Source organism: Nelumbo lutea, chromosome 1, assembly GCF_056320005.1.
Source record: "Nelumbo lutea isolate HS-2025 chromosome 1, American lotus-T2T, whole genome shotgun sequence".
In the NCBI taxonomy this organism is placed as follows: Eukaryota; Viridiplantae; Streptophyta; class Magnoliopsida; order Proteales; family Nelumbonaceae; genus Nelumbo; species Nelumbo lutea.
In genome coordinates this window covers 127,911,182-127,938,507 of record NC_142684.1, presented here as the reverse complement: position 1 = coordinate 127,938,507, position 27,326 = coordinate 127,911,182, and the positions used below count along the sequence as shown (strand labels likewise).

Here is a 27,326-nt window from a genome sequence, read left to right as displayed (position 1 = left end):
CAAGAGAATTGGTCCTTAGACGGGCTAGGGCCCGGCTAAGAACCTCTACCTGTGGAAGAGGAAGTAACTGTGGATGAGTGTTTTGAACCATCATCACTGTGACTCGCAGCCAGATTCCCACTTGCAGGTTGGCCCTTCTGATGCTTCTTATCTTTCTTCAATGCAGCTGGCTTCAGATGCGGATAGAGAACCCAATAGGTCTCTTTCACATGCCTTTCTCCTCCATAGTGGGTGCACTTCAGATGTCTCTTGTCTAAGTACTTGTTCCCCCTTTGATTTGTAGAGATTAGGGCCGAATGTTCCACAGATTGTTCAGCTAGTTTAGTTTGAGTATCAACCTGCATCTCTTTTCTTCTCACCTCTTCATTCCTCACAAGGTAGTAGACATGATGTAAGTCTAGCATTTCATCCCTTCCCAGAATTTGGGACCTTATGCTCTCATATATTGGATCTAGGCCAGCCAAAAATTTAAATGCTCTACCCTCTTCAACTTGTTTGTCATGTTTTTCCTTGTCTCTGGCATTCTCCCAATCAATAATAAGGTGATGATCAAGCTCTTCCCATAGTCCTAGTGTAGCAAAATATGTTGCAACACTCATATCTCCTTGCCTTAAGGCAGTAATGTCTTGATTCAGTCTGTAAATTCTAGCATTATTTTTTTTCTGCCCATAGGTTTTAGACACTTTTTCCCATATCTTCGTAGCCGTGGAGAAATGATGAACAGTCCTAGCTACTCTTGGAGTCATTGAAGCAAGTAGCCAGGACATAACTGTAGCATTCTCCTTGCGCCAAGTTGCATATTCAGCACTCCCCACTTCGGGTTCCTTCTTCTGCCTGTCTAAGTAACCAGTGAGTTCCCGGGATGTGATGAAGAGCATGGCTGAAACAGACCATTCTCTGAAGTTGTACTCATCCAACAACACATTTGTGATCTGTAGGCTGTACAGATTTGGATTCTCCAGATTAGGAGACCTTCCACAAGTCCTAACATCTCTAGAAGACACTTCCCCGGATATGGAAGACATCTTCTCCTACTTGTAAATGTCAAGATTGTAAACACAATATATAGAGAACTGTTTCAAACTTACAGAACTTGCTGCACTGTAAACTCAGTCCTGAGAACCCGTCACAGAGCTGAAACACCGAGTACTACACAGCAGCACTGTGCCCTAATTACTGCTGTCGTAGACTATAATCTGTTGTGCAACCTTCTGCTGTGTTCTAATCACTGCTGCCGCAGCCTGCAACTTGCTGTGTTGGCTTCTATTGTGTGCTAATCACTACTATCGCAGGCTCTCTAACCTCACCCACGAACAGTTCTAGGACTGCTGAGATCAGTCCTCTCTCCTAGATCTGTTCTACACAGATCCCTCTTAGCCGAATGGCTACAGTCTGCTGTAGTGTGTCTATTCTCAGCCAGCCCTATTCTATTATATATAAGAGCATTACAGAATGTTACATAAATAGACTAGAATGCCCCTGATTAGTGATGGGACACCTAGTCAAATAAAACACTAAATAAGATTAGGCCCAATAACTAAGGCCCAATAACTAATGACTTAAGACCCAACAGAGATAAACAAACAAATTAAGACAGCCGAACCAACAATTATAATAGCTTCTTACTCTGATTTCTTTTTCTCTAAGGCATAGTATCTGTCCTCAGGTGGGCATCCATAGCTTTAACAACCATCTTGATTCGAGGGGCTACAGTTCCACTTCTGATAAATCAGCTCAAAGCTACTTCAAAGCTTACTGTACGTTGCATTTCTTTTTGTTTCTTCCTTTCGACTTCTATTGGTTGTTTTCTCTCCTTTCTACTCATGTTGATTACATGATGTAAATGTACTTAAAATAACCTATGGCTTCTTTTAACAGTTAGTTTGCTCCTCAACTGTACAATTTTTAATTTACTGAACGATTTCAATGTACTTATCTTTAAAAAATAATAGAAAAAAACAAAGGAAAAAAAAAGAAAACAATATACAATTTCAATGTTTGTACAATAATTTCTATGATGCCAGAAGGGTATGATACCAGAAGAACTTTTACCAATGAGACCCCCAATCCACATTAATTTTGATGAATACTAGTTGATTTATTACCACATATATGATACTGGTAAATGGTTATCAGTTTTCTTAGGTATCATACCTTTTTCTGTATCATAGTTGGATTCTGTTGTATGTATCTACCTGTCCATAATGACTGGAAGTATCTTTCCAGTTGTGCGATCTTTTTTGAACATATAACTTTTCCTCTGCGGTTTTCTACTTTCAGTCAAGTATAAGCGGATATTGGTATACAGAAAAACCTGGACTATTATAGAATTAATTTTTCTCTGTTTTCTCTAAAACATTGTTATTTGATTTTCAATGTGGTAAAACTTTGATGTTTTTCTTTTTTTCATATGGTTGTCTAAGATCTTGGTTACTGAATTTGGTCTACATACCAAGTAAATCTTATCCTAGATGTCTATACTTTTTTTTGTCTCCTTTTAATCCCAGATATCTACAATTTCTACATTAGCAGTAGAAATGGGTTTGAAGATAGAAGTGGTACTTGGGTTGGAAATTTGTTAAACATTGAATAATGAAGAGGCTTGAACATGAACCTGAGTAGAAACCTGCCTTAGATCCTATTTGAAGAGGTTTACTAAAATGTGGTATGATATTATTTTCCCTGTTAAAGGTATCTAGAAACATGCATTGCTTAGTGCAAACCAAGTATCTAGGAAACGTATAGGTATTTTATCCTTTTCTAGTAGTCATTCCCAAAGTAAGTAGAGTAAAATATATCTTTTGGATTTTAAAGAGGAGAAAGTAATTGGTGGAAGACTTCCTCTCTGACCTTTATGAAGTTCATTTTTGGCTCTGGGTTGTTTTTTGTTTACCTCCATGGTTTCATATCAATAAAAAGTGTATAAACTCCATTTAAAACATAGAAAATCAACATGTTCATATCAATAAAAAATGTATAAACTTCATTTAAAACATAGAAAATCAACATGTTCATGAAGAAAAAAATCGAAGAAAGAAGAAATTTCAAAATAGATGGGCTGAGCCTCTAGTTTTGTCCTAGGAAAAGAAGAAAAGAAAAGAAAGGATGAAATATTGGACAAAATTTTGAGTTCATCCACGCTTATTACTTCAGGTTTTGAAGTCTTCAAGTTTTCAAGACAGTAAACATCTTGATTGAACCCTAACAAGTAACAAACAAGAAAAATAATAAAAAGTAACTAGTATTTTAACTCAAATTGAATAATTTAGTTTAATAATGTTTGTTTATTATTATAATTTCAGAAAGTTTAAGATTATAAGGCTATGTTTGGGTAAGCTTTTGCTTTTGTGTTTTTCAGAGTACAAAAGTACAAAGTAAAAGTCTGAAGTACGTTTCATGCTTTTACTTTGTACTTTCATTTGGTAATTATTGTTGTGAAAACATGCTCTTGAGACTAAAAGCATTAATAAGTGTTTGATTATGCAACTTATGCCGTATTGCTTTACCACATGTGACATGATAAATTCCATGTGTCAACTTGTTGCTTGTTGAAATCATTGTTTTAAAACATGGAGGTGTGATGCAAGGCGTTCCACCACCTAGAGGCGTGAGAACGTAAGAAGCGCAAGCCTCCCGAACAAAAGGAGGTTGGGCAAAGCCCCCGGCCCACTTTCTTTCCCCTTATCTTCTCTTCCTTTCCCTTCCCTTCCCTTCCCTTCCCTTTTCTTTTCTTTCTTTTTCTTTCCCTTTCCCTTCCTTTTCTTTTTTCTTTTTTTTGGTCTTTTTATATGAGGTTGTGTGTGAGGCGTATGAGGCATATGCCTCTAGCACACCTCATGAAAAAAGTTCATGGGTGTACGCCTCTTACAATTGAGGCGTATGTCTCAGAGGTGTCAATGCCTCTACATATGCCTCAAGGTATTTTGGGGCCACCTCACCTGGAGGCGTGCCTCTAGGCATATGCCTCCCACACCTTTTAAAACATTGGTTGAAATTTATAATATAAAAATGTCAAATGACCCATAGTTGTGCCATGTGGCACAAATTAATGCAACATGGCATATATTTTGACACGTGGATATCAAACTTGGCATGTATTTTATCTATCAAAAAAAAAACTTGGCATGTATTTTTCCATGTGTCACTAATTTGACACATGACATATATTTTACCATATTTACAAATTTTCCACGTCATATTTATGGACATCATGGCGTATATCTTGACATACGTCACCAATTTTTCTCTGTGGCATATATTTTGCCACAAAGCATATATCATGCCACATGTCATATATTTGTGAACATCATGGAATATATCTTGCCATATGTTGAAAATCTTGGCACATTGCATATATTTTTCCATATTCACAGTTTTCCACAAGGCATATATTATGCCATGTGGCGTATATTTATCAGCATCTTGACCCGTAGTTGTGCCATGTGTCACATATTTTGCCATGTGACATATATGCATTTGCACCTTATGCATTTTTTGTAGAAAGCACATTTAATCTCCATGAGTGCTTTATCTTCTAGGTGTCGCTCTATATGTTTAAGTTACCTTGTATCACCTCATTTCCATAGGCAGTATGGCCTAGAGGTAGTCTCTATTTTATAAGATAGTCAGTTGTTAACTTGCTTTTTTGCTGGGTTATTTGGCTTTTCATTTGATTGATAACAGCATATTTGTGCTTTATTAGATGGTCACAAGAAATTGTCGTGACTTATAGCATGTTTGGTGTTGATTTAGAAGCCACAAGAAAGTTTTGTGATAATGTGACTCATTGCTCCACATGTTAGGTAACCCTTGTATTTCTTGATATTCTTAGAAAGGTAGTGCATCCTAGAGGTAGTCTCCATTTTATCATATGATAGTGGGTATTTTCATGTATCATTTGGGGTAGCAACAATAAGCATGCACTCATTGGGTAATTTTGTCTTTCATTAGATTGATAGAATGTCTATATTTTATTGGAAGGTTGCAAAAAAGTATTGTGACCATGCAGAGTAATCGAAACCAAATCATCAATGCATGCATTTACAAGGTGATTTGGTTTTAAATTTGATTATTAGCATGTTTGTGATTTATTGGAGGGTCACAAGAAAGCGTTGTAACTATGCAAACTCATCGAAGTCAAATCACCCAGTTATGCACTCACTAAGTGATTTGGTTTTTAGTGTTTTATTGGAAGGTCACACAAGAAAGTATTATAACCATGTGAATGCATTACAACACATCTTAGGCCACCTTGGTATTTCTTGATTAAGTTCCATGGGTGTTTGATTAATTAATTACATAGTTGTACACATCTTTTTGACTTTGAAAAATAGCATTGCAAAATTTAAAAATTCCCACCCAAACTCTTGTTTTGTCTATTTTTTTTTTTTTCTTTTGTACCTTGTCTCACATTGGAAAATTATAAGACTTCATTTAAACTTTTTAGTAGGAGCTTGCTTACACTCTTAGAAGTATGAAGAGGAGAGTATAGAAACTCGCTATTGTGCAATGTGCGTGTGGACAATGAGGCTCTTTTAAGGCACACTTCGCTTGCATCTTGCGTGCACCCACGTGGTTCCACATAAGGGAACCATATATTTGGTTAGTCCCATAAATGGAAGTGTGAATTCAAGTTGCAAAGCTAAACTCGTGTGAATATCCAACTGAATAGCCAGATTCACATATGAGTTTGTGAAGCTGGGTTTGCATAATCACATGCGATTATGACTGTGATTCTGGTTGCAAGAGATAGATTTGCAAATGTGATTCTGGCTATGATTTCAATTATGAAGTTGGCATCACATCCAATTCTGGTTGCAATTCCTGTGACAGAATTTTCACTAATTTGCGTAAAGACATGAATTGACACCTTTGGGAGGCCAAATCATGATCGTTAATGTTTTAAGTTTAATCTAGTGGTCATTACTTGATCAGGTGTGTGATCAAGAGACACCATTTGAGTATTTAACAGTTATTAATTGTTAACTAACTATGAACAATCACTAAGTTCAAATTCGTGACTGTACAAAGACCCTATTCAAATAGACCTGAAACTTTTCAGGGTGACACCCTAAAATCTATAAAATGGATGCAAGTCAAGTTGTTTTACACGTAATACACAACACATAACATTCCTGTCTCTCTTAATCCAAATTATTGTTGTCTCACAGAATGTTCCTTGGAGATTCTTCAACTTTTCTAGTTGTAGTTTGTGATTCGAGGCTCTGTTGTAGCCTGAGAGTGAATCTGCCTATAACCTAATAGCAAACTCGGTCACCAGAGTGGAGGCAAATAATGTTTTAGCTAGAAAGCCATTTCTAGGTTGTGGAAACCACTGATGTCGTCCCCCCCCCTCTTTCTATTGTACTGTATACAACTACTAGTTATTTAAGTGTCAGTCCACAATTAGTTGTTAGTCTTTTATTAGGACTTTAGTCTTTTATGGACTTTAGTCTTTTAGTCTTTTATTATGACTTTCATTGTTGCCTTTTATTAGGATTTTAATTTTGCCATGTAAGCAGTCTTATCCTTACTTCAGAATTAATATAAATAGAAAGAGGGGGGCGGCAGATTAAGCATCCTCTTCTTTTCTGAAATCCTTCCTTCGAAATCTTCTTCTCTTCTTTTCTCTTCCTCCTCTCATTCTCTCCTCTCATCCTCTTAATTTCCTATTGATTATACACTACAGCTTGGGCTGTCAGTAGTCTCATACAACTACTTTTTGAACTTAGTGAAAATTGCACATCTAATATCACTAGGTGAAGGCTTCAACATAATGTAGGGACCAAGGTTTAAAATGTAAATTCTGGTGGAAATGTTGGTCATCCAAATATAGAAGTCATGTTGGCAATGTTTGAAATATCTTATGGAAATATTATAATTATAGACATGTTAGTAACATTGTGAAATATGTTGGTTCCAATAAAATTTCATGTCACTACCCATGGAAATGGAAATATGTCGTGGAAATATTAGGACATTTATAGATATTTTAAACCATGGTGTATGGGTCTTATATGGATTGTGGAGCGAAATGATGGTTAACTCAGAGGGTTCCTCATGTGATGGATTGGTTACATTGGCTATGTAGTTTCTCCTAGGGCTGTTCACGGGTCGGGTTGGGTCGGTTTATTGAGATTTTTCCAACCGACCCGACCTGGTCGGGTTACCTGAAATTGAAACTGAAACCGACTTTGTGTTAAACAAAATCGACCTGGTCGGTTTGAGTCGGGTTGGGTCGGTTTGGGTCGGTTTCGTCTCTAAGTTCAACCATTATAATAAATTGAAATTTCAAATTTTTTATTCTTGAGAGTCAAATTGTATTAGAGATTGTGCTTGAGTTGAGGGGCTAAGGGGGGCGGACCAAGTTAGAATAGAAGTTATCAAGAAAATAGAAAGTCAAACTGTATTAAAGAAAGAAGACTGAAATTTGTATATTTCAAGAAACCTTCTAATCTAAGTAAAAAAGGACACCTAATTCTAATTGTAATTGGTTGCCTATTTGGTGTAAAAGACCATAAAAACTAGGATCCTTTGATTCTTTTCTTTAAACTTTTCCGAAAAAAAATCCTTGTCTAGTTGTCTTACAATACTTTCCATTAATGTCATTCCTAACTAGAAGACTAGAAATTAAGTTAGGTTGTAACTAGGATAGAGACAACTTAGTTAAGTAGGAACTAAGTAGGTTGTAACTACTAATTAGGAACTAACTACTAAGTCGGTTTATGATTTTTGACAACCCGAAACCAACCGGTGCTGAAGAAAACCCGACCAACTCGGGTTGGGTCGGTCCGGGTTGGGTCTTCTAATCAGCCTAATTGACTTGTTTAGGCTATCTTCCTTTATATTAATACATTTTTAAATTATTATGTTAACTAAGGAATTTTATGTGCTTAATATTAATGACTAGACCTGTTCATGGGCTGGACCGGGCTTTGCATATGTAAAAATAGAATACACTCATGCCCGAGCCCGAGCCTGGCCCATCTATCAAGCCTAGGTCTTGAGCCCGAGACCGACCCTCATATAAAGTCCGGAGCCTAGCCAGGAATTTGAAAACAGGATTTTTTTCTTTTTTATTCAATAAAAGTGTTTTATTTATATTAAAAACCTTCAAAACTCAAAAATAATAAACATCTCACTATTACTTGGAAAAAAAGAGAAGAACAAAGAAAAAATATTGTATATATATTTTTTATTAAATAAAATATATTTTTATTATTTAATATATAGTATCAAGTTGGGCTCGGGCTTGGGCCCAGCCTGAAGAGAAGTCGGGCCCGATTCTTTAGGCTCGAGCCCAAGCCTGCGGGCCTAAAATTATGACCAAGCCCAACCTATAACGAGCTGGGCCAGGCCAGGCCGTCGCGCTACCCGGCCCATGAACAGGTCTATTAATGACCTACATTAGTATATCACCTTGGTGTTACCTAGGCAAACTTTAGCAAAGTTTCTTTTTCTTTTCTTGTCTCTCATGTTGGCTAATGTTTGTTTACTTCTTTTAACAAATCTTTTATTTGTGATTATCTTCAAAACTAGAATTGCATTTTTGGCATCCCATTGTTGGTAACTTTAGTGACATTATGCAGTTGATGAGGCCGCATTTGGAGGAGATTAAACAACAAATAGATATGGTATGGACACTTAATATTTTATTGTTTTCTTTGCATGATGGAAAAACTTTCTTTTTCTACTTTTACTAAGTAGGTAAGCATTTTTCCTCAGGTTTGTGAAAAGTAGCAAACTTCACCTTTTCTAAAATTTTATTTTTCCCTTCTTGTCCCTCTCTTTTGTTTTTGTTTGGACTGGACAAGTTAAAAGGTTTGATCTGGAATGGGGCAGGGATTTTTGCCTTCTTTTTTGTTTGAGAAGCAAAATTTTGAACATATGTTACTAAATGTATTTTTTAAGCTTCCTTGTGTTTTTTTGCCTGCCAAAAGCAGAAAAACTATTAAAGGTTTCTTCTAAAATTTTATCCAAATGCACCCCAAGTTACACAGTTTATTAATTTGAGCATTGACCCCTCTTATGGTTATAAGGAGATGTACCATTTAATGGGTCCTATCTAGCAAATATTAGTTGGTCAATTTGTCTTAACTATCTAACCGTTTTACATTATTTTAGTTGATGAATAAAAATATATGAAAGAAGTTTTAGTAATTAGGCATGTAGAAAAGTGAGCATGGTAATCTAATTATATATAGTTATATAACACAGGAAGCTTCCAGCTGGGGCCCGTGAAATGGTGGATCATAACACCTTACATAATGTTCATGTGCACATTCATTGTTAAACTATCCAAGGTTGATCTAGTGGCTAGTTTGGACTTCATGTGTAAATACAGTAGAATACTAATCAACTTTGAGAACACAGCTTGATATGTTTATCTACTTCAGGCAATGGATCCTAAGGCTGTGACTGAGGGTCAGAAACGAATGAAGGCACTGTTCAAGGAGTAAGTAACTTATCAATGTTCCTTATTGAAAGAATCTGGGTAACATAGTTTTGTCAAATTTTCATATCTGTCTCTGGATATTCTGATTCGGCTTTTCATAGTTGTTAGCTCTGAATGTCAAGTGATTAATTTTAGTTTTAACCTTTAATGAATTATTCAGTATACACATGCAGATACAAATGCATGTGTATACAAGGACATATAAAATTTTGTTAGGTTTGGTCTTTGTTTGGCAATCCTATAAAATTTTGGGAATTGGTTTGGATGGGTAACCTCTCTTTGAAAGATAAATTCCCTTATGTTTTATGCCCTATCAAGATATAAAAATAAACATGTGTTTTCTTTCATGGTTTCTTCAAATTCAAGAATTGGCTTTGACTGGAATTTGAGATTGAGGAGTGTGGAGGATTTAGAACTGAATGCTATTATTGACTTGCTTCATATCCTCGATGAGTTCTATTTGGATTCCTCGAAACCTAATAGTCGTATTTGGACCCTTTCTTCATCTGGTGTCTATTCCTGTGATTCTTTTTTTAAGACTCTTGCTCAACCTTTTGATTTACTGGGGCTACCTATTCTTGTGAAGGAGGTTTGGGGCAATCCCATCCCTCCAAGAGTTGGAGGTTTTTGTTGGGAAGTCTTTCTGGAAAGAATCAATACCTGTGATTTACTCCAAAGGAAAATAACTAATTGGTGTTTATCCCGTCACTAGTGTGTTATGTGTAAGGCCAATGGAGAAATTTGCTTTTGCTTATTAATCTCTTGCCCCTTTGTAACTTTTATTTGAGAATGGTTTTTCTCTTTGCTTGGGTGTAGGCAGTCTCCTTTGACTAATGTGCAAAGCTTGTTTGCTTCTACTTTCTTGATGTGGCCAAAGAAAAGGGGATGAGTGTTATGGAGATGTGTGAGGACTGCAATGAAGTGGACCATTTGAGAAGGAATGCAAGACTGTTTTCAGGGATGGAAAGAACTAGAGAGGCTGTCATTGAAACAATCATGATGAGAGTGATACATTGGGTTAAGTTTATGGAGTTGTTTGCTGCTTTCTCATTAGGTGATATTATGAAAAATTATGTGGCCAGTTTTGTTTGTCATAAGTGAAGGGATGAGAAATCCATCATATGGATGGCCGAACCCTACAGGTAGGTTGGGCGAAATTTCAAAAATTTCTTCTCCCCTCATCTGGGAATCACATTCCCTGTTTTAGAAAATTTGCATTTTCAAGGATCAATCTTGAACCATAAACCGAACCAGATTTGAAACCAGAAGCAGGAGAGGGATATACCTGATACAGAGAAACAATATCTCCCAACGAAGGTGTTCACGCCCAAAGAAAGACTCCAAAGACTGCTCCCACTGAAGATGACACAGTGAATGTTGGAGAAGAATCAACAGTGTTCGTTCAATGAACCGAACCCTTCACAAGAATTCGCTGGAGGCTGTGAGCACAACTTCAGATCAGCCTTTCTTCAAAGGCTGATATCAAGATTCAATCTTGATCGTTCCTGCTTGAAAGAGGAGATCGAACTAGCAGTTATGGCGGTGGCAGGAAGGAGGCGGCAAGGAGAAAATAGTGCAGTCTCACTGGATGCTATGTTCTCTCTTCTGTAACTCTTGCTCTGAGATTGAGGATGTGGTCTAGAGGTTGCCACCCCCTCCTTTTATAATCTTAAAGGGATCAGTTCCTAATCCCATTAGGAGTTGCTAATCCAAATCATATTTGGATCTGAATTCCCTTTAAGTGATAAGAGTAGACCCTTATCTTATCTGCATATCAGATCAGCCCTCAGCTAATTTTATTAGGAGGTTTCCAGATCTAAATCTCATTTAGATCTAGACTCTCTGAGTGGATAGGGTTAAGACTCTATCCTATCTGCTAATCTAATCTCAGATCCGCCCCTTAATTTAACTGATCAAATCAACCCAGTTCGAAATAGGGTGCTCAGTATGCTTCCAAACTGTTGACCAGTTGGGCTTCTTTGTATGGCGTGGGACCCAAACATTGATCTACACATCAGCCACATGGGTTCAGCACAGCCTTTGTTACAAGGCCTGGCCAAATACACTGTTATGGACAGTGCACCCCCTAAGCCCATCACATGGGCTCCTAATGGGCCCAACACTTACACTAAGTGGTCCCTAAGCCAAGCCACCTTATAAAAACCCAGGGACTATGGGAAGATGCAAGATTAGCCCATCAGGTATTACCCTCAATGGTCTTATAGTTAACCTCTCAGCCCATAATGGTCAAACACTGCCTGACAAGAGAGGACATCTCTCTCGGCTCAAGGAACAGTGTTGCACTCTCTGCTCACATGGATCCCGGGAATTAAAACATTTTGCAAACATTTTGAAACCATAACATATATGTATATCTGTATATAAATATATTTTGCAAAACAAATTTCAACGGTTGAAATCAACTGTCGACAGTTTGGTTTCCATCAGAGATAGTGCATCCCCGATCATTACCTTTGTCCGACAAAGAGGCTAATTCTGTCACTATGATCACCCACTCAGATGAATTCTCAGACTGTCTCAACATACCCAGGTTTTGACCCCCTCTAAGGATCTCACTGATTGGCATATCAAAGACACCCCAATCCGACACCTAGTGCAGTATCATAATCGAGTCTAGGGTCAGGTGTAACTTTCCAGTTTTGCCCATCAATCTCCAAGGTCCAGGGCAATATTGGAAATCTGGTCCGGTTCAGGGTTTCAAGTAAACCTACATTGCATGTGCCTTGGGTCTCACCTTGGCGGCTAAGATAGGCCACCCCAACATTTGGCAGCACACCAGTGTCAGCCTTGGCAGGATAAATCTCCCCAAACTTATCCAACGGCTGTGAACATTCTAAACTAACACGAGTCTCATAAGTGTCCAGTTTAAGGGTATTACACAGAAACACACAATAAGAACATAAATCAAATATGTACTTTATTCATTTACAATAAATGTCATAATGTACATCAATCTTATTGGAGCTAAGGGCATACAAATGTCTAACAATAAGTCTAATACAAGCCCTATTTGGTCTCCACCAATGACTGACTACATTAAGCTAAAATTTGATGGAGTAGTGCAAGTAAACCAGGTCCCTCTAGTATTGGAGGGTCGTTTAGAGATAGTGAACATAGAATTGTTGGCCTATTTTCAGGCCCAGTTGGAGTAGGTAATTCATTAAGGGCTGAGGTTATAGTTGTCATGAAGGGACTGCAAAATGTAGAGGACAGGAGTGTAAGAAAATTGATTATAGAAGGTGACTCAAAGCTGATAGTGAAGTGGTTGCAAAAGGAAGAAAAAATATTTTGGGTTTTTAATAATGGAAAGGAGAGATTCAAGTGGCTGATACAAAATATGAATGTGAAATTCAGTTGGGTTAAAAGAATTGCAAATGGGTTTGCTGATGTATTAGCAAAACAAGGGGTGGGAAGGAATCAACTGTTTGGCCTCAATTGTAATAGCAAAATTCTTCTGTGGAGAGTTAAGAAAGTTTATCTCTCCTAATCTTGTAATTATCTTTTTTAATTCTAATGTAATTCGGTTATTGATAAAAAAATTGAGGATACTCTATAGCTGATGGGCTAGCTAAACAGGGGATAGAAAGGGATGTAATGTTCTGTGCTAAGTTGTAACTAATTTGCTTCTTTTTTCCTTTCTTTCTTTGAGGACTTAAGTTGTCTTTGGAAGATAAGAGTGTTTGTCTTCCTTGACATAACTATTCCTATCTTTTAATAAAATTACGGAAGTTGTTGATGATGAAAAAATAAATAAAAAAACTGAGGATGATGTCGCCATAGAATGTACAAAATGAAAAGACGACAAGAGTAATTTATGAAACTAAGAAAAAAAATTGGATACTCAATAAATGTCTTTAAATGTTTAAGGCGGCTTTGTACATATTTCTACGTAATAGTTAATACTTCACCAAGTCAACTAATGCAAGATTGGATATTGACGTGATCCAGTTTTTGGCCTGACTGACTTTCTGAAAAGTCCAACTCCCAAGTCCAGTCTAGGTCTCACAATATTGGTATTAATATATTCACCATGATCATTTAAGCCTTGTCCCAACTATATGGGATTCACTACATGAATCTTGTTTCACCTTTCCATTCTGTTAAGTGCCACATTCCTTGTTCAATTATGAGTGCTTAAATAATTCCTTACCATTTTAATCCATCGTTTCAGTCTCCTCTAGCTCTTCTAGCCACTTCAACTTGTTATAGATCACTTCTTCTTACGAGTTCTGCTGATGGGCTTTTATGCATGTGAGCAAGCCATCTTAGTATACTTTCTGATTTTATGACCTATTGGAGCTACTCTTAGGTTCCTCTGAATGACTTCATTTCTGACCATGTCTTTTCTATTTTTCCACTCATCGTCTTTGTGTTTGCATTTCTGCCACATTTATAAATGCATGCTCTCTGAATTTGGCGGCTGATGATAATAGATGCATACTCCTTAATATACCATATTGGCATATCTGTTATATAAGATATCCTGCCTTCCTCTTTTGTATATCATAAAGTATGTATCTCTTTTTCCTCACTGTGTGCTGTGCTTTATTTTCCTGCCCGCGTTTATTCTTTTTGTTTACTTTGGTTGCTGCAGGTATGGAGTCTCTCCATTTACTCCATTCAAGGGACTTTTTATCCAAGGTCCCATTTTCATCAGCTTTTTCACGGCTGTAAGATCTTTAAGTCTCAGTTCCATATTATGAAGCACAACTGTTCATTTCAACTCCAATTATGTTTTTTGTTTTTGTAGTTATTTCAAATATTCTCAGGAAAGTCAAAGTCATTTTATTTTTTATTTTTGTAGATTTCAAACATGGCAGAGAAGGTTCCATCTTTCAAAGGTGGTGGAGCTTTTTGGTTTACCGATCTCACTACTCCAGATAGTTTATACATCTTTCCAATTCTAACATCTTTGATCTTTCTGATAACTGTGGAGGTGGGCACTCTTTTGTCATACCAACTATTCCAACTATTGCTGAATCTTTGCCTAGAAGGATCCTGGCATGGTTTTGATAAACCTTGTGAAGTCTATCTTTTTTATTTCTCCTTGAACTTAATTCTGAAATCAGATTGAAGTATTCTACAGAATGTATCATTTATTCCTTCCATTTCTGTGGTCTGACTAATTTGCTACTTAATGCGGTAATACATCGTTTTTATTTTTTTTACTTTATTCTTTTTGATCAGCAAGAAATTTTTATTAATAACAGAGAAACTCAGTTACAATAGATAAAGATTTCCGAGAAACATTAATCTAAACTGCAATATCCAGCAATCAGTTTCAATTCTGCCCAATACAATGAAGATCTATTTGCCCCTTGTTTTGCTAGGGTATCTGCCATCCCATTTGCATCCCGTTTGACCCAACCAAACTGAGAGTTGATCCTCCTTGCGAGTATGTCAATTTCTCTGAAGATAAATTTGAGCTTCCAAGGTACTGATGTGATGTTTTTAGCCCAAGAAATGACCAATTGTTTGGTCTCCTTTTCTGTAGCACATCACAAGTGTTTACCTTCCCTAGGAACAATTCCCAGCAGAAACCTTGTATTTATGGAGGGATCGGTTTAGACCAGATTTCTCTCACTGGGAAGTTCACCCCATAAGATCAATGTGAGTAAGCAAGCCAAAGAAAGATGCACAGGAAAATAAACCATCAGAAGTTGGGGACCAAACTCTACAATCAGCTATAGATTGGTCTAAGTAAACCCTCTTAAGTGTTTAGATCAAAAGCACTAGAGACTCACATTCATTTTCCCTCAACCCTCTTCTGAATCCAAAATCCCAAGAGATACCCAGATCTGAAAGCAAAGTAAACCTAGCAACAGGTTTGTTTTTATGGTTTGATAGGGAGTAGAGGTCTGGGAATTTGACCATAAGAGGCACATCCCCAACCCAAAGGTCTTCCCAGAATAAGACTTTATTGCCACAACCAACATCAAACCTGATAAATCGAAGAAAGGTTGGATATATCTCAAAGATTTCCTTCCAAGGAGAATTTGGAGCTGCATTGGGGGCTAGTTTTGCATCCCAGCCGTTATTTGCTTCACCATGAATGCTTTTAATGACCCTATGTCACAACCTATCTTCTTCACAAGGGAATCTCCACAGCCATTTCCCTAGAAGGGCCTTGTTTTTCTTTAATAAGTTCCCTATACCTAATCCACTCCTTAGGGTAACAAACTTGCTCCCACTTCACTAAATGGTCTTTCTGTTCATCGCCTGATTCCCACAAAAAATCCCTCATAATCTTCTCCAACTTCCTGGCTATTTTCACTGGAATCTTAGTTTCAAAGGACTATTTATGTCCTTGCTTCTAGGTGAGTATAATATAAAAAAGAAAAGAACAATTCGTTCTAAATGTCTAAATATTTTTAAGATCTTTCTCAGTGATTTAAAAGGTGTGTCTAGGTGCACAAGTGAGGCGCATTTTAGGGTAGGCGCCTTGCCTAGGTCCTAGGCGCAGGCCATTGAAAAGGTGCATGCTTGGTGTGCCTAGGCGTGCACCTGGTGCGCCTTGCGCCTTAGCCCAGGCGTACGCCTTTCAAAAATTTGTCGCTTTTTCATTTTTTGAGGCTGGCGGATGGGTCGGGGACTCTACCCCCAAACCCCCATGCCATGCCCCTCGAGTTAAGTCCATGTTAGGGTCTTAAATTCTTAGTTCTCACACAAAAAATAATGATTTTATTACTTTATTTGCTTTTTAAGAAGATATTTTATTAGGATGAATGAATCAACAACATTAGCAAATTGGAGGGGTTCTTGGAGCTTTGGTGAGTGAGAAAAGCGAGCGAAAAGGCGTGAAATTTTCAAAAGGCGCATGCTTGGGTCAAGGTGCAAGGCACATCAAGTGCATGCCTAGGACCTAGGCAAGGCACATACCCTAAAATGTGCCTCACCTGTGCACCTAGGCGCGCCTTTTAAATCACTAGCCTTATCGCAACTATATGGGGTTGGCTACATAAATCCTATTTCATAATTTGTTTAGTGCCTTATCCACTGTTAAATTATGAGTGCTTATATCATTACTTACTACTTCAGCCCATGTCCCTTTTGGTCTACCCCTAGCCCTTCTAGCCCATTCAATTTGCAATAAATCACTTTTTCTTATGGGTTCTGTAGATGGTCTTCTATGCACGAGTAATCTTAGTTTGCCCTCACTCATTTTTATCACCTATTGGAGCTACTCCTAGGTTCCTTCAAAGACTTCATTTCTGACCCTATCCTTTCTAGTACATGAATTTCTGCCACAGAGATTTTCTGAACATATATTTTCTTGACCATCCAAAACTCTGCTCCATGCAGCATTTGCTGACCTTATCACTGTTTTATAGAATCTATAAGACAGGGTGCCTATGTATAAAATAAATAGTTAAACATACATAGAACATATACTGCATGTGTCCAAGAAATTTATTAATAAAGAAGAAATAAGAATAGTACAACAATTCAAACACTCCAAAGAAATATTTTTTTATTGGTTACTGTTCACTTTATTAATTGGTCATAAAGAATATGAAATATGAATAATGAAAGGTATATCAAGCATCCAAAGCTCTAACTTTGCCACTGCTATTTAGTGTTAGAACTCATGGGATCAAGAGGTTTTTTTTTTTTTTTTGGTGGTAACTCTTAGGTTCAAGAGTTCCTAGTGGTAACCTCCCAATTGAGAGTCTCCTTCCACCAATATACTTTAATAATCTACTCTCCAAGAAACTTAGAACATTAGAGCTGATAAAAAAAAAGAAACTTAGAACATTAGAGAGAGGAAAAGTGGAAAAGATTAGAAAGGACTGAGTTTGAGGAGTGAGTTGGATGCAAGTAGGATTGAAGGTAAGAAATAGTCTAAGGACTAACAATAAAAAAATAAAGTAATCTAAGGACTTAAAATTTGATTGAAAACGTGGCTATTCATTCAGCAAAATGTCTGGGCAGGATTTTTGTATATGACTCCAAATAGTTGGGGTTATGGTTGAGTTTAATTGTATTTTGTTCTCACATCACAGATCACTGGTCTTAATCTGCTTCACTTGGTTTTTATTGTGCTATTATAATTTTGTTTGACTGATTTTTTCTTGCTATGATTTTCTACCAGTATTCAGTAAAGAAAAATAGTAAGCATACATTTTTTTCCTTGTATACCTTACAAATCCATGTTACACCTCAATCACATATCTAGAATATTGTGTTGGACGCACCAGTGGTGAAAATTGTTGAATCCATTTAAAATAACACAATGTCATGTTTTGTACGATGCATTTGTAAGGCATACAAGAAAATTATGTTGTATGCTTAGCATTACTCTTCAGTTAACTGGTTTCTATCACTTTTTATAGTGCAATATGCAAGAGGGTATGGAAGGAAATTCTGTTGCTGGCACCATGAAGAATGTGTCCAGGGTCCTTGCTGTTCTTACTATTCCTTTCACAATGAGCTTCCCTAAGGTATGCTACCATGATGTGGAAAAGGGCATTATATTTTGCAGCAGCTATTTATGCTTCAGTTCCATTGGTTGGACTCTATTTTGTTGATACTTTCAAGTTAATTAGAGAGTTTTCACATTTTATGATTTTTTATGTTTTCAGTGGAGTCATTTGGGCACATACTACTTTTGACATAGGGGCACACCATAATTACCAGAAGGCCACATTACCTTCAAAAGACTAAAACACTGCTATGTATTAATTTTTATTTTTGTAAACCAAGGATCAAAATTTTGCGATGAATCAGCTGGTACATATCATATTGGTGGGTCACCGATATATGAAATTCTTAGAGTTTGGGGTTTGACCTATTTCAGGGGGTAGATGAGACTAATACTGACACCCCTCTGAACAAGTTTGAAAAAGAAACCAAAAAAAAGAAGTAAAATTCCCTGTTGTAAAGTCCGATACACCCCATCTGGTGTATCGGACTGTGTGATATTTGGAACCTTGTAAACATGGTTTCCTTTTCTCTTTTCAGCAGTGTTAAAACCGACCGAGAAATAGAAGCACTTTTCTTTTTGGGTGGCAAGTTAGCAATTCAATCATCCAAGTTAAACAGGAAACTTATGATGTCATAAATTAAATAAAAAAATATAGAAAAACTGAAAATATAGAAAATTACAGAAAAATTGGGCATGTCTCGAATATTACATATTCATCATATTAAGCAAAAATAAATATATATAATTATTGTTATTAATGATGGAAATGGCCAAAAATACAAGAAAATAATAAATGTGTAACCTGTGATTCCATTGATGATTTGCTGGATGATATGGTTCAGTGGATTATTGATTGAGTTGATGGATTTTGCATGTGACTGGCTCGGAAGTGAAACGGACCTGGAAATCTGGCCAGGTGCTGGGTTGATCACGAGTTAGAAACATTTCTTTTCAGTAAGGATGTGCCTGGATTATCAAAAGTGGGATGTGCCCAAATCAGTTCTCTTTTTCCACTTCATTTGCAAAATATATTGACGGAATTGATTGCTTCTGTTTAGTTGAATAATGAATGGATCTAACACTAGCTGAATCGATTCGGGATGCAGATAAGTCTCATGTTTGGAGAATCCTTTAACTCAGGGAACTGGGGATATATTTGTATTTTTTATTACGTAGGGTTTATGAGAGTTGTAATTTCGAGATAGGGGATTAATTTTCTTTTTGGGTTTTTTGATGTTTTGACTAAGAAACCCATGTTTTGAAGTTTGACCAACTTGGGGTTCTTAGCCAAATAACAAGCGTGCTTCTAGTGAGTGGGTAAAAAAGAAATTCAGTATGCGACAACCGTATTCTAGTATAGAGCAAGGTTCAGGCCGAAGTATTGGTACTTTTTTTTTAAGTTTTATTTATTTTTTTTCTAAAATCGGTTGAGAGGGATCGGTTTAAGGCTTGGCTACCCTCTGAACCATGGTCTAACCTGATATGACCCCTGGAGGGGTGTATCGAGAAGCCATTGGCACGATATGTATTGGCTGAGATGATACTTGTTGATATTTTAAACCTTGGTATAGAGGTAAGTTTTGGTGTTAATCACGAGAACAATAAGAATATCTGACTGAACTGTGAGTTTGTGATAATGGAAATTTAGGAAGTTACTCTAAAAATTCATTCATTTTGTAAGTACCTAAGTTTTTAAATTAACTAGTTCAGTGCATAGGTTTTTAAATTGTTTGTTCAGTTCCAAATTGAAATCCAAGCATTGAGATATTCCAAATTTCATCTCTTTGTAATTGGATCAAGGGGGTTGGTCAGGACCTCGAATCTCTGATTTTGAGGCATTTGGGGAATGCTCTTCATTCTCTCACTTCCTCATCCCATTGGGGCAAATCCATGCCAATATAATAGGGGTGTCTCAATGGACCATGTTTGCGTTGGATCTGTCTGAATCAAAATCAATTTCAACAGGTTGGTCCATTTGTAATGTATTTATATTAGACTGGCTTGGACTGAATCAATATCCGGTCCGAGTATCAATGCATCAGGTTTGCATTGGACTCAATCTAAACTAAAACCAATTTGAACAGTTTAGACAGTCCAAATATTGAATCAAGATTCAAAGTATTGGAAACGCAAGGTGTATCAAAAAGGTAATTTTAAGAGATGTATTAAGATATGCTTTGGAAACGTATAGATACGGATAAAAAATCAAGATATGTATAGATATACTAGACAATTCAAAAAATCTTTAAAAAATATGAACAGTAATAAAAATGAGTTTTATGTGATTATAACTAATTTATTTAAACATAAAAAATCATTCTTTAATGATTTATATGAAGTATTGGAATATAATTAGTAACCATTGAAAAATAATACAACTAAAATGCATGTGTATACATACTAATATTTATTAGTTAATATCTTTTGAAGTCATTCATTAGTTAATATTTATTATATATAGATTTAGATGATATTTATTATGTATACAAGTTAATGTATTCCTTAATTTTTAATAAATAAATTGAACTTGTATCCATCTTATTATTATATAAATATTAATAATCAAATTTGTATCATTTGTTGGGAAACATCCACCAAGGCAAGAAAATTACTTTAAATATAAAAAAAAAAACATGTTTTAATAAGTAATTGAGGTTGCCACAATGGTTAAGCAATTAGTGGTGCAATCAAATGACTTAGGTTCAAAACTTTTTACCTTTGATTTGTGATTTTTAACAAGTTATTTGACTTAAATAACATTCAATGACGTATTAAATGTTGTAATTAAAGGTAACTTAAATGAGCATTTAATTAAATTATATAAGCATTTAGTGACGTCTCAGACTTTAAGGATTAATTAAAATTGATATTAATGAGAGAGAAAATATATAAATTAAATTTAAATTTAAAAAGGAGAGAAATTAAATTCGACGGATACATAATGCATATTGTCCCATTTCGAGTATGTATTGACACGTTTTGGATTGTATCGGTCGATATATACCTGAAACGAACCGATACAAGGCCGGTACGGACCTGTATCGGATCGATACGGACGAAAAAATACGAAACCATTTAACTAGACATGTTCCATGTATCGAAACTTTTCCGAAACGATACATATCGGCCCATATCAATCAATACGTTATGAAATTTAAAACCTTGCATTGAATTGAACCAATCCAGAATGGTTCAAACTTTTTTTTTTATTCTATAGTGCAAAGTTTATTGGATTGGATTGGATTGGATATTGGACTTGTCCGTCTGTAATAGACTCATGCTGCATCAGATTGGATTGGACCAATGTCTTGTTCATTTGACAGCCTCGATCCATCTGTAATGGACATGCTGGACTGGATTGGATTGAACCAATATCCGGTCCATTTGACAGAATTGTATGCCATGTAAGAATTTACTTCACACCTCATCCTCATTCTCTCAAAAATCGCTCCAATGCCACTTTCAGGAAACTATCCGTTTCAGAATCACGCCTAAGCATCAAATATAATGAGCATTACTATTTTTCGAGGAAAGGTGATTTACCAAATGCATTTTCTCAAGTGTATGGAATAATTGGGTCCATTTCGATTTGACTGATTTGATTAGTAGTTAATATCTATCTATTTGTAAAAATGATTAAATGTGGTATTTTTACAAAGTCACATTCAAGTCATGTGAACTGTGATAGTAAAACAGTAAATTTAAAATAATGAATATCAAAAGTCATTTCCATAATTCCAGTTCATTTTATTGACATATGGTGATTATGATAATTTTTTAGTTCAGTTATGTAATACTCTATTCAATCTGTTTTCATGTGAACACCACAGATAAAATTCTATTCGACTCTTAAGGCTCAGTTTGAAAAGAGTACAAATATGAATAATACATAAAAATAATATAAAATACAAGATTTACCTGTTTATGTTTGTATTTCTTTCAAACTGAATTAAGGCTCCATTTGAAAGGATCACAATATATACTGTGTAAATACATACAAAATAATATAAAGTACAAGGTTTTTATTCTCTACATATTTGTATTTGTACTCCTTCCAAATTATGCTTAAAGCTGAGTTTGGAAGGAGTATAAATGCAAATATGTAGAGTGCAAAACCTTATATTTTGTATTATTTTGTATGTATTTATACTGTACATATTTGCATTCGTACTCCTTCCAAATTTGTATTGTTTTAAGTGCATGGGAGTAAATAGACTGGATCAAGGGTTAAAGTATCGACACGTATCAGCCTGTATTGGCTGATACATATTATTCTGAGACCTCACTGATACGCCCCTATAGTGGGTGTATCAGAGGTCTGACCGGTTCAAGGGATGGAGGAGACCTAAACCGCCCCTTGCACCGGTTTCAAAAAAAATAAAAAAAAAACTAAAAAAATAGTATCAATTCGCCCGATACACATGTATCGATATTTTGAACCTTGGACTAGATGTAAATTCTAGCTTATAGACTAGATGTAAATTCTAGCTTGCGTTTTATTCAGATTAGGAATTGTAGTGAGGCAGGACTCAGTTTCATGGGGAAAATTGTCATTTCCACTTCAGATTTGACTTTGTTTTAGTTATTTGTGAGAAGTAAAATGATGTGCTTTCCACACCCCACCCCACCCCCCTACCAACCAGTTGGTTGGAACCTTGCTACATGTTAGGGGATTCAGCTTCACTCAGAGCAAAACTTATTAGAACAGCCTTTACTATCTTGTATTGAGAATATCTCACTATTTATATGCTTTATTTCATGGGGAGATATTCTCAATGCAAGGTTGCAAAATGTTGTTGGAACGGTGTAGGCACGGGTTTAATCTGATGGAAGCCAATCTTGGGCTAAGGTGCCTTATGTTTAACTTAGCGCTAAGATAGTGCAGATTATTCGTTAAGCAGCAATGGAACCAACGTGTGTTAGGATCTCCTACCCACACATCACAGAGCCCTACATTGAAAACATCTCACGTGTTTGCATGTCATGACCATTTAAGGGGAGATGTTCCCAATGTACAGCTGTAGTGTTCCCGGAGGAGCCCATCCCCCCATAACCCCCCCCCCCCCCCAGGTGCAGGCGGGATTCAATCCCAAGTTGTTACAACTTTGTCATGGGGCTAGATCTGCAGTGGAAGGAACCTGTGTGGCACCTAGGCCATGCGTGGCCAGGACAAACCTGATGTGTGCTTAAGGGTTAGGCGCGACCCGGTGAATGTCTCCACCAAGGTCAATGGCACTAGATCATGACCTTGTGGCTCATGCCCGAGGCTCTATGCTAGCTCTTGTCGATCCATGAGATGCACCTCTTGTGTTCCAAAGGGGGATTGCCATGACGAGAGGTACATGTCATGCCGATGATGTGGGGCACTTGTGTGCCGATGATGATAGACAACCGTTGGGTCAGAGCACACCTGTGCAGTAGAGTTAACGGGATAGCTCAATTAGCTTAGACACGGGGCTAGCATGGTGAAGGGTCATACTTCGACCAAACCCACATGCCAAGCCTCCCTTTAAGGTACGTGGCACAATGCTGGTCTATGCATTGTCCCCATGAGCGTGTGTGCCCATGAAAAACCCTAGTATCCATGTTAAACATAACCTGCCCCGCAAGGGAGGTTGGTTTAGGAATTCCAAGGTTAGGCACCCAAGAAGGTTGACTACCCCTCCTCAAAGAGTACATTAAGCTTTTGGAGGTCCACCAATAAGAAACGTTACTTCTCCCAAAAATCATACTTGCAAAATTTACGATAATGTCACTTACCGTAAACCCACTAAGCATAGGTATGACTAAGCCTAAATCAAACCATGACAAACTGGTTGGAGCCTTGTTACATGTTAGAGGCTAGGTGCCTAACGTTTAACCAAGCAAAATTTTAGGGTCCACTAGAAAAATACATATTTAGCGTTGAGCTGGTGTAGATTATCCGATATGCAGCAACGGAACCAACGTGTTAGGATCTCCTACCCACACATCACACAGAACCACATTGAAAACATCTCACGTAATTGCATGTCATGACCATTTAAGGGGAGATGTACCCAATGTACAACTGTAGTGTGGTAGGTGTGGATAGTAATCTTGTGGATAGAATATCTGGATTGGAAAACCAAGCGCAGCTTACTAATTGGGTTATGTTGCTGGATTACGAATTCCGATGCCTCAAAAGCTTTGGTTGCAATGGAAAAAGCTGTGAACTAAAATCATTTTTGAGTTCAAAAACTGCTAGAAAATACTAATTAGGTTATAACTTGTTACACAATTCCATATAATAAACTTTTGGCAAATCACACGAGAGGTTTAGGGGCCTGGGTGACCAATCTCCTGTTTTGTTTAAGAGGCACGATTTTTCATGCACCAATCTATCTTAGGGTCCGTTTGGTTCACAACTGGAATTGGAATTGGAATCGGAATCGAAATTAAAATTTTTTGAAATCGGAATCAAAATGGTCTATTCCTGGAATCTGTTTGGTTCAGTCAGGAATCAGATTCTGATTCCTACTGTTCGGTTCAACTAAAAGCTGGAATCGGAATCAGCCAAAATTTCCAATTCTTCTTGTTGAAAGAACCTCAAAAACTGGTTTTCCACAGCTTAGAGACGCTGCTGAAGCTAATGCATTCATGTCTTCTGTGGTCAGAATTGATCAGGGAGGTATGTCCGAGGAGCTTTCCTGTAAGACAATTTATGCACTCATTCTAGTTGTCCAATGCTGGACTAACTTGCCTTGGCCTACTAGTATGGATTTCATCATGTAAAGGTGTTATCTATTTTCCTCTCATATTTAAAAGCTTTCATCCTTATTTTCTGTTTGTAACTTTTTATGAATTGATCAAAGACAAGAATGCCAATCTTCAAAAGGAGGTAAACCGGTAAAGAGCCACCTAACATATATCTTGTTTCCATAAATATGTTGACTTGTGAAGAATAAAAAGTATGTTGTTGAATTTTGAAGAATGTTACCCCAGACAACTCTGCTAATTGTGTGTCTTCAATCTTGAAGGTAAATAAGCTTGGCACTAGGTCAACAATTGAATGACCAAGATGAGAGGCAAGAGTGTAACCCTGTGATAATAATAAAATCCACAAATTGATCTTATCAATTTGCAGCACTAAAATGGTAAAATCAAGTTCTGAAATTATCAAAAGTCACATACAAAAATTACAAAGAGCACTTTCAGCCTTATCGATAACAAAGATACATTTTTGCAAGCAAAAAAATAAAAAAAAAAATACAAGCATACATGATATTTGCATTGCAAGTTTTTATAACTGATATTTAACAAAAGGCCGCTCCAAGTTACTAGTTCTATAACTCCTTGAATGAAAAGAAAAAACATTGATAGTTGTGATTTTTTATTGTTCACAAGTTTTATTTGATGATCTTTTCTTCTTTTCCACTTCATAGAATGGTAACTCAGCTTAATAAAGCTTTATCCCAACCATACAGAGTTGTCCTCCCATATCCCGTTTTGCCATTCCATTTTCTAAATGATCATATCAACTATTAGATTATGAACCTTAAATCGGCCCATGTTTTTTATTCTCCTGCCCATTCTTCTAATCCTTTCATCTTGGGCACTTACTATTCAGCCGCATCACACATCCACCACATCCCCATTCAAAACACAGAAGATACAATATAAAAAAAAATGCCAATGCTAGCAGTAATGCTTTATGCATTTGATTTATGCACTCTTCAACATGGACAGCTTGACCTAGAAAAATGCACATAAACGAGTGAAACTTTGAGCCTGATGCACTATACATAGATAGATAGATAGATAAACATGTACTCCATTTCCCAGAAGCCCAGAACAAAGAAATAAATCCATATTTTAGGCAAAATCTTGAATAGGGGCGAGAAAAGAAAAGGAATCACTTCCACCGTTAAAGCACCTACCTATTACTAAAAAACACAGTAACAGACAGAAAAGCAAGGCACTGCTGTAGTTTCTGAAGGCCGCTAAACAAAACCAAAACCCCTAAAAGCATCTCCACCATTAAGTAAGCACCTATTCATCTTCCCTCTTCTAGTCTCTCCTCTTTCATCATTATCTATCTATCCATTTTTTGCATTTTTTCATATTTTTTTATTTTAAAAATATAAAACAGTAATTATTGTTTATCTTGACTAGATTAATAAAACTACATACTATTAGAAAGAGACCTTTGGATTTTTCAAGACCTCTTATTTTGATACATGTAATTATTATATTTAAAAAAGACATTTAAGAGAAGGAGACCTTTGGGTTTTCCAAGGCCTTTATGCATGTTATTATTACATATAAAAGAGAAAGAGAGATAGATAGATAGAGAGATAGAAAGATAGAGAGAGAGAGAGAATAGTAATAATATTAAACAATCAAAACATTATTAATTTAAAAATCCACTAAACTTTCACTAAAAATAAATATTAATAAAACTTATTAAATATTAAAAATGTGTTTCAATTTCACTTAAAATCAAACTTAATAAACACTAATAAAAATAAGAAATTTAAATATATAAATATTAATTGATAATTTTAATAATATATTAGATAACTTATGAGATGAGATCTTTATTGTGCATAATGAACTCTTTAAAAATGATAAAAATTAATGAAAATTTAAAATGCATAACCCATTTTATTAATAATATTTTATTACAAAAATTATTGAATAATAGTGAAAAATACTAACAATTAATTAAAAATATAAATTTAAATATAAAAATAGTAATTGAAAGTTTTAATAATATTATTAGATAACTATGTATTAATGCATTTTTAATTAATTAATATTTTTTATGGCTGAGACCTTTATTGTGCATAATGAACTCATTAAAAATGATAATAATTAATGAAAATTTAAAATGCAGAACATGTTTTATTAACAGTATTTTATTGCAAAATTCACTATATAATAATGAAAAAATACCAACAATTAATTATAAATCCAAAAAATTCTGAAAAACCTAAACAATATTAAAATACTAAAAATTAATGAAAATTAATAATATTTTATATTAATAAAAATATTAATTAACAATATTTTATATTAATAAAATTAATAATATTTTATATTAATAAACAATATTAAAATACTAAAAATTATTGAAAATTATTTTTATATTAATAAAAATAATTAAAAAGTACAATTAATAGTATTTTATTATTAAAAATACGAAAAAATAATAAAAATACCCAAGCCAGAAATTATTGAAAAATATTGAAAGTTAGCTATATTTTTTATTAACTATGGTATTTATTTAGTTATTGAATTTATTTTTACTAAAAACAAATGCAAATTAATTTTGTAGTGACTAATATGCAAAAATAAATTATGAAAATACTGAAAAATTATTGAAAAATACTCATATGCAAAAATAAATTATGAAAATACTGAAAATTTATTGAAAAATACTCATGCAAAAATTACTGAATAATA

General features: G+C 35.6%; 1 protein-coding gene across 1 annotated transcript in view; it reads left to right on the top strand.

The window, feature by feature from the left end:
* Positions 1–18,051, top strand: part of LOC148877462 (mitochondrial inner membrane protein OXA1-like) — a 67,370-nt gene extending 49,319 nt beyond the window's left edge. Inside the window, exons 4-9 of the mRNA XM_088941674.1 lie at positions 1,667–1,757; positions 8,589–8,633; positions 9,396–9,454; positions 14,070–14,145; positions 14,280–14,411; positions 17,809–18,051. Coding sequence (XP_088797800.1) covers positions 1,667–1,757; positions 8,589–8,633; positions 9,396–9,454; positions 14,070–14,145; positions 14,280–14,411; positions 17,809–18,003 — 598 coding nt within the window. The 3' untranslated portion in view covers positions 18,004–18,051. The remainder of the gene's footprint in view (positions 1–1,666; positions 1,758–8,588; positions 8,634–9,395; positions 9,455–14,069; positions 14,146–14,279; positions 14,412–17,808) is intronic.
* Positions 18,052–27,326: the final 9,275 nt, after the last annotated feature.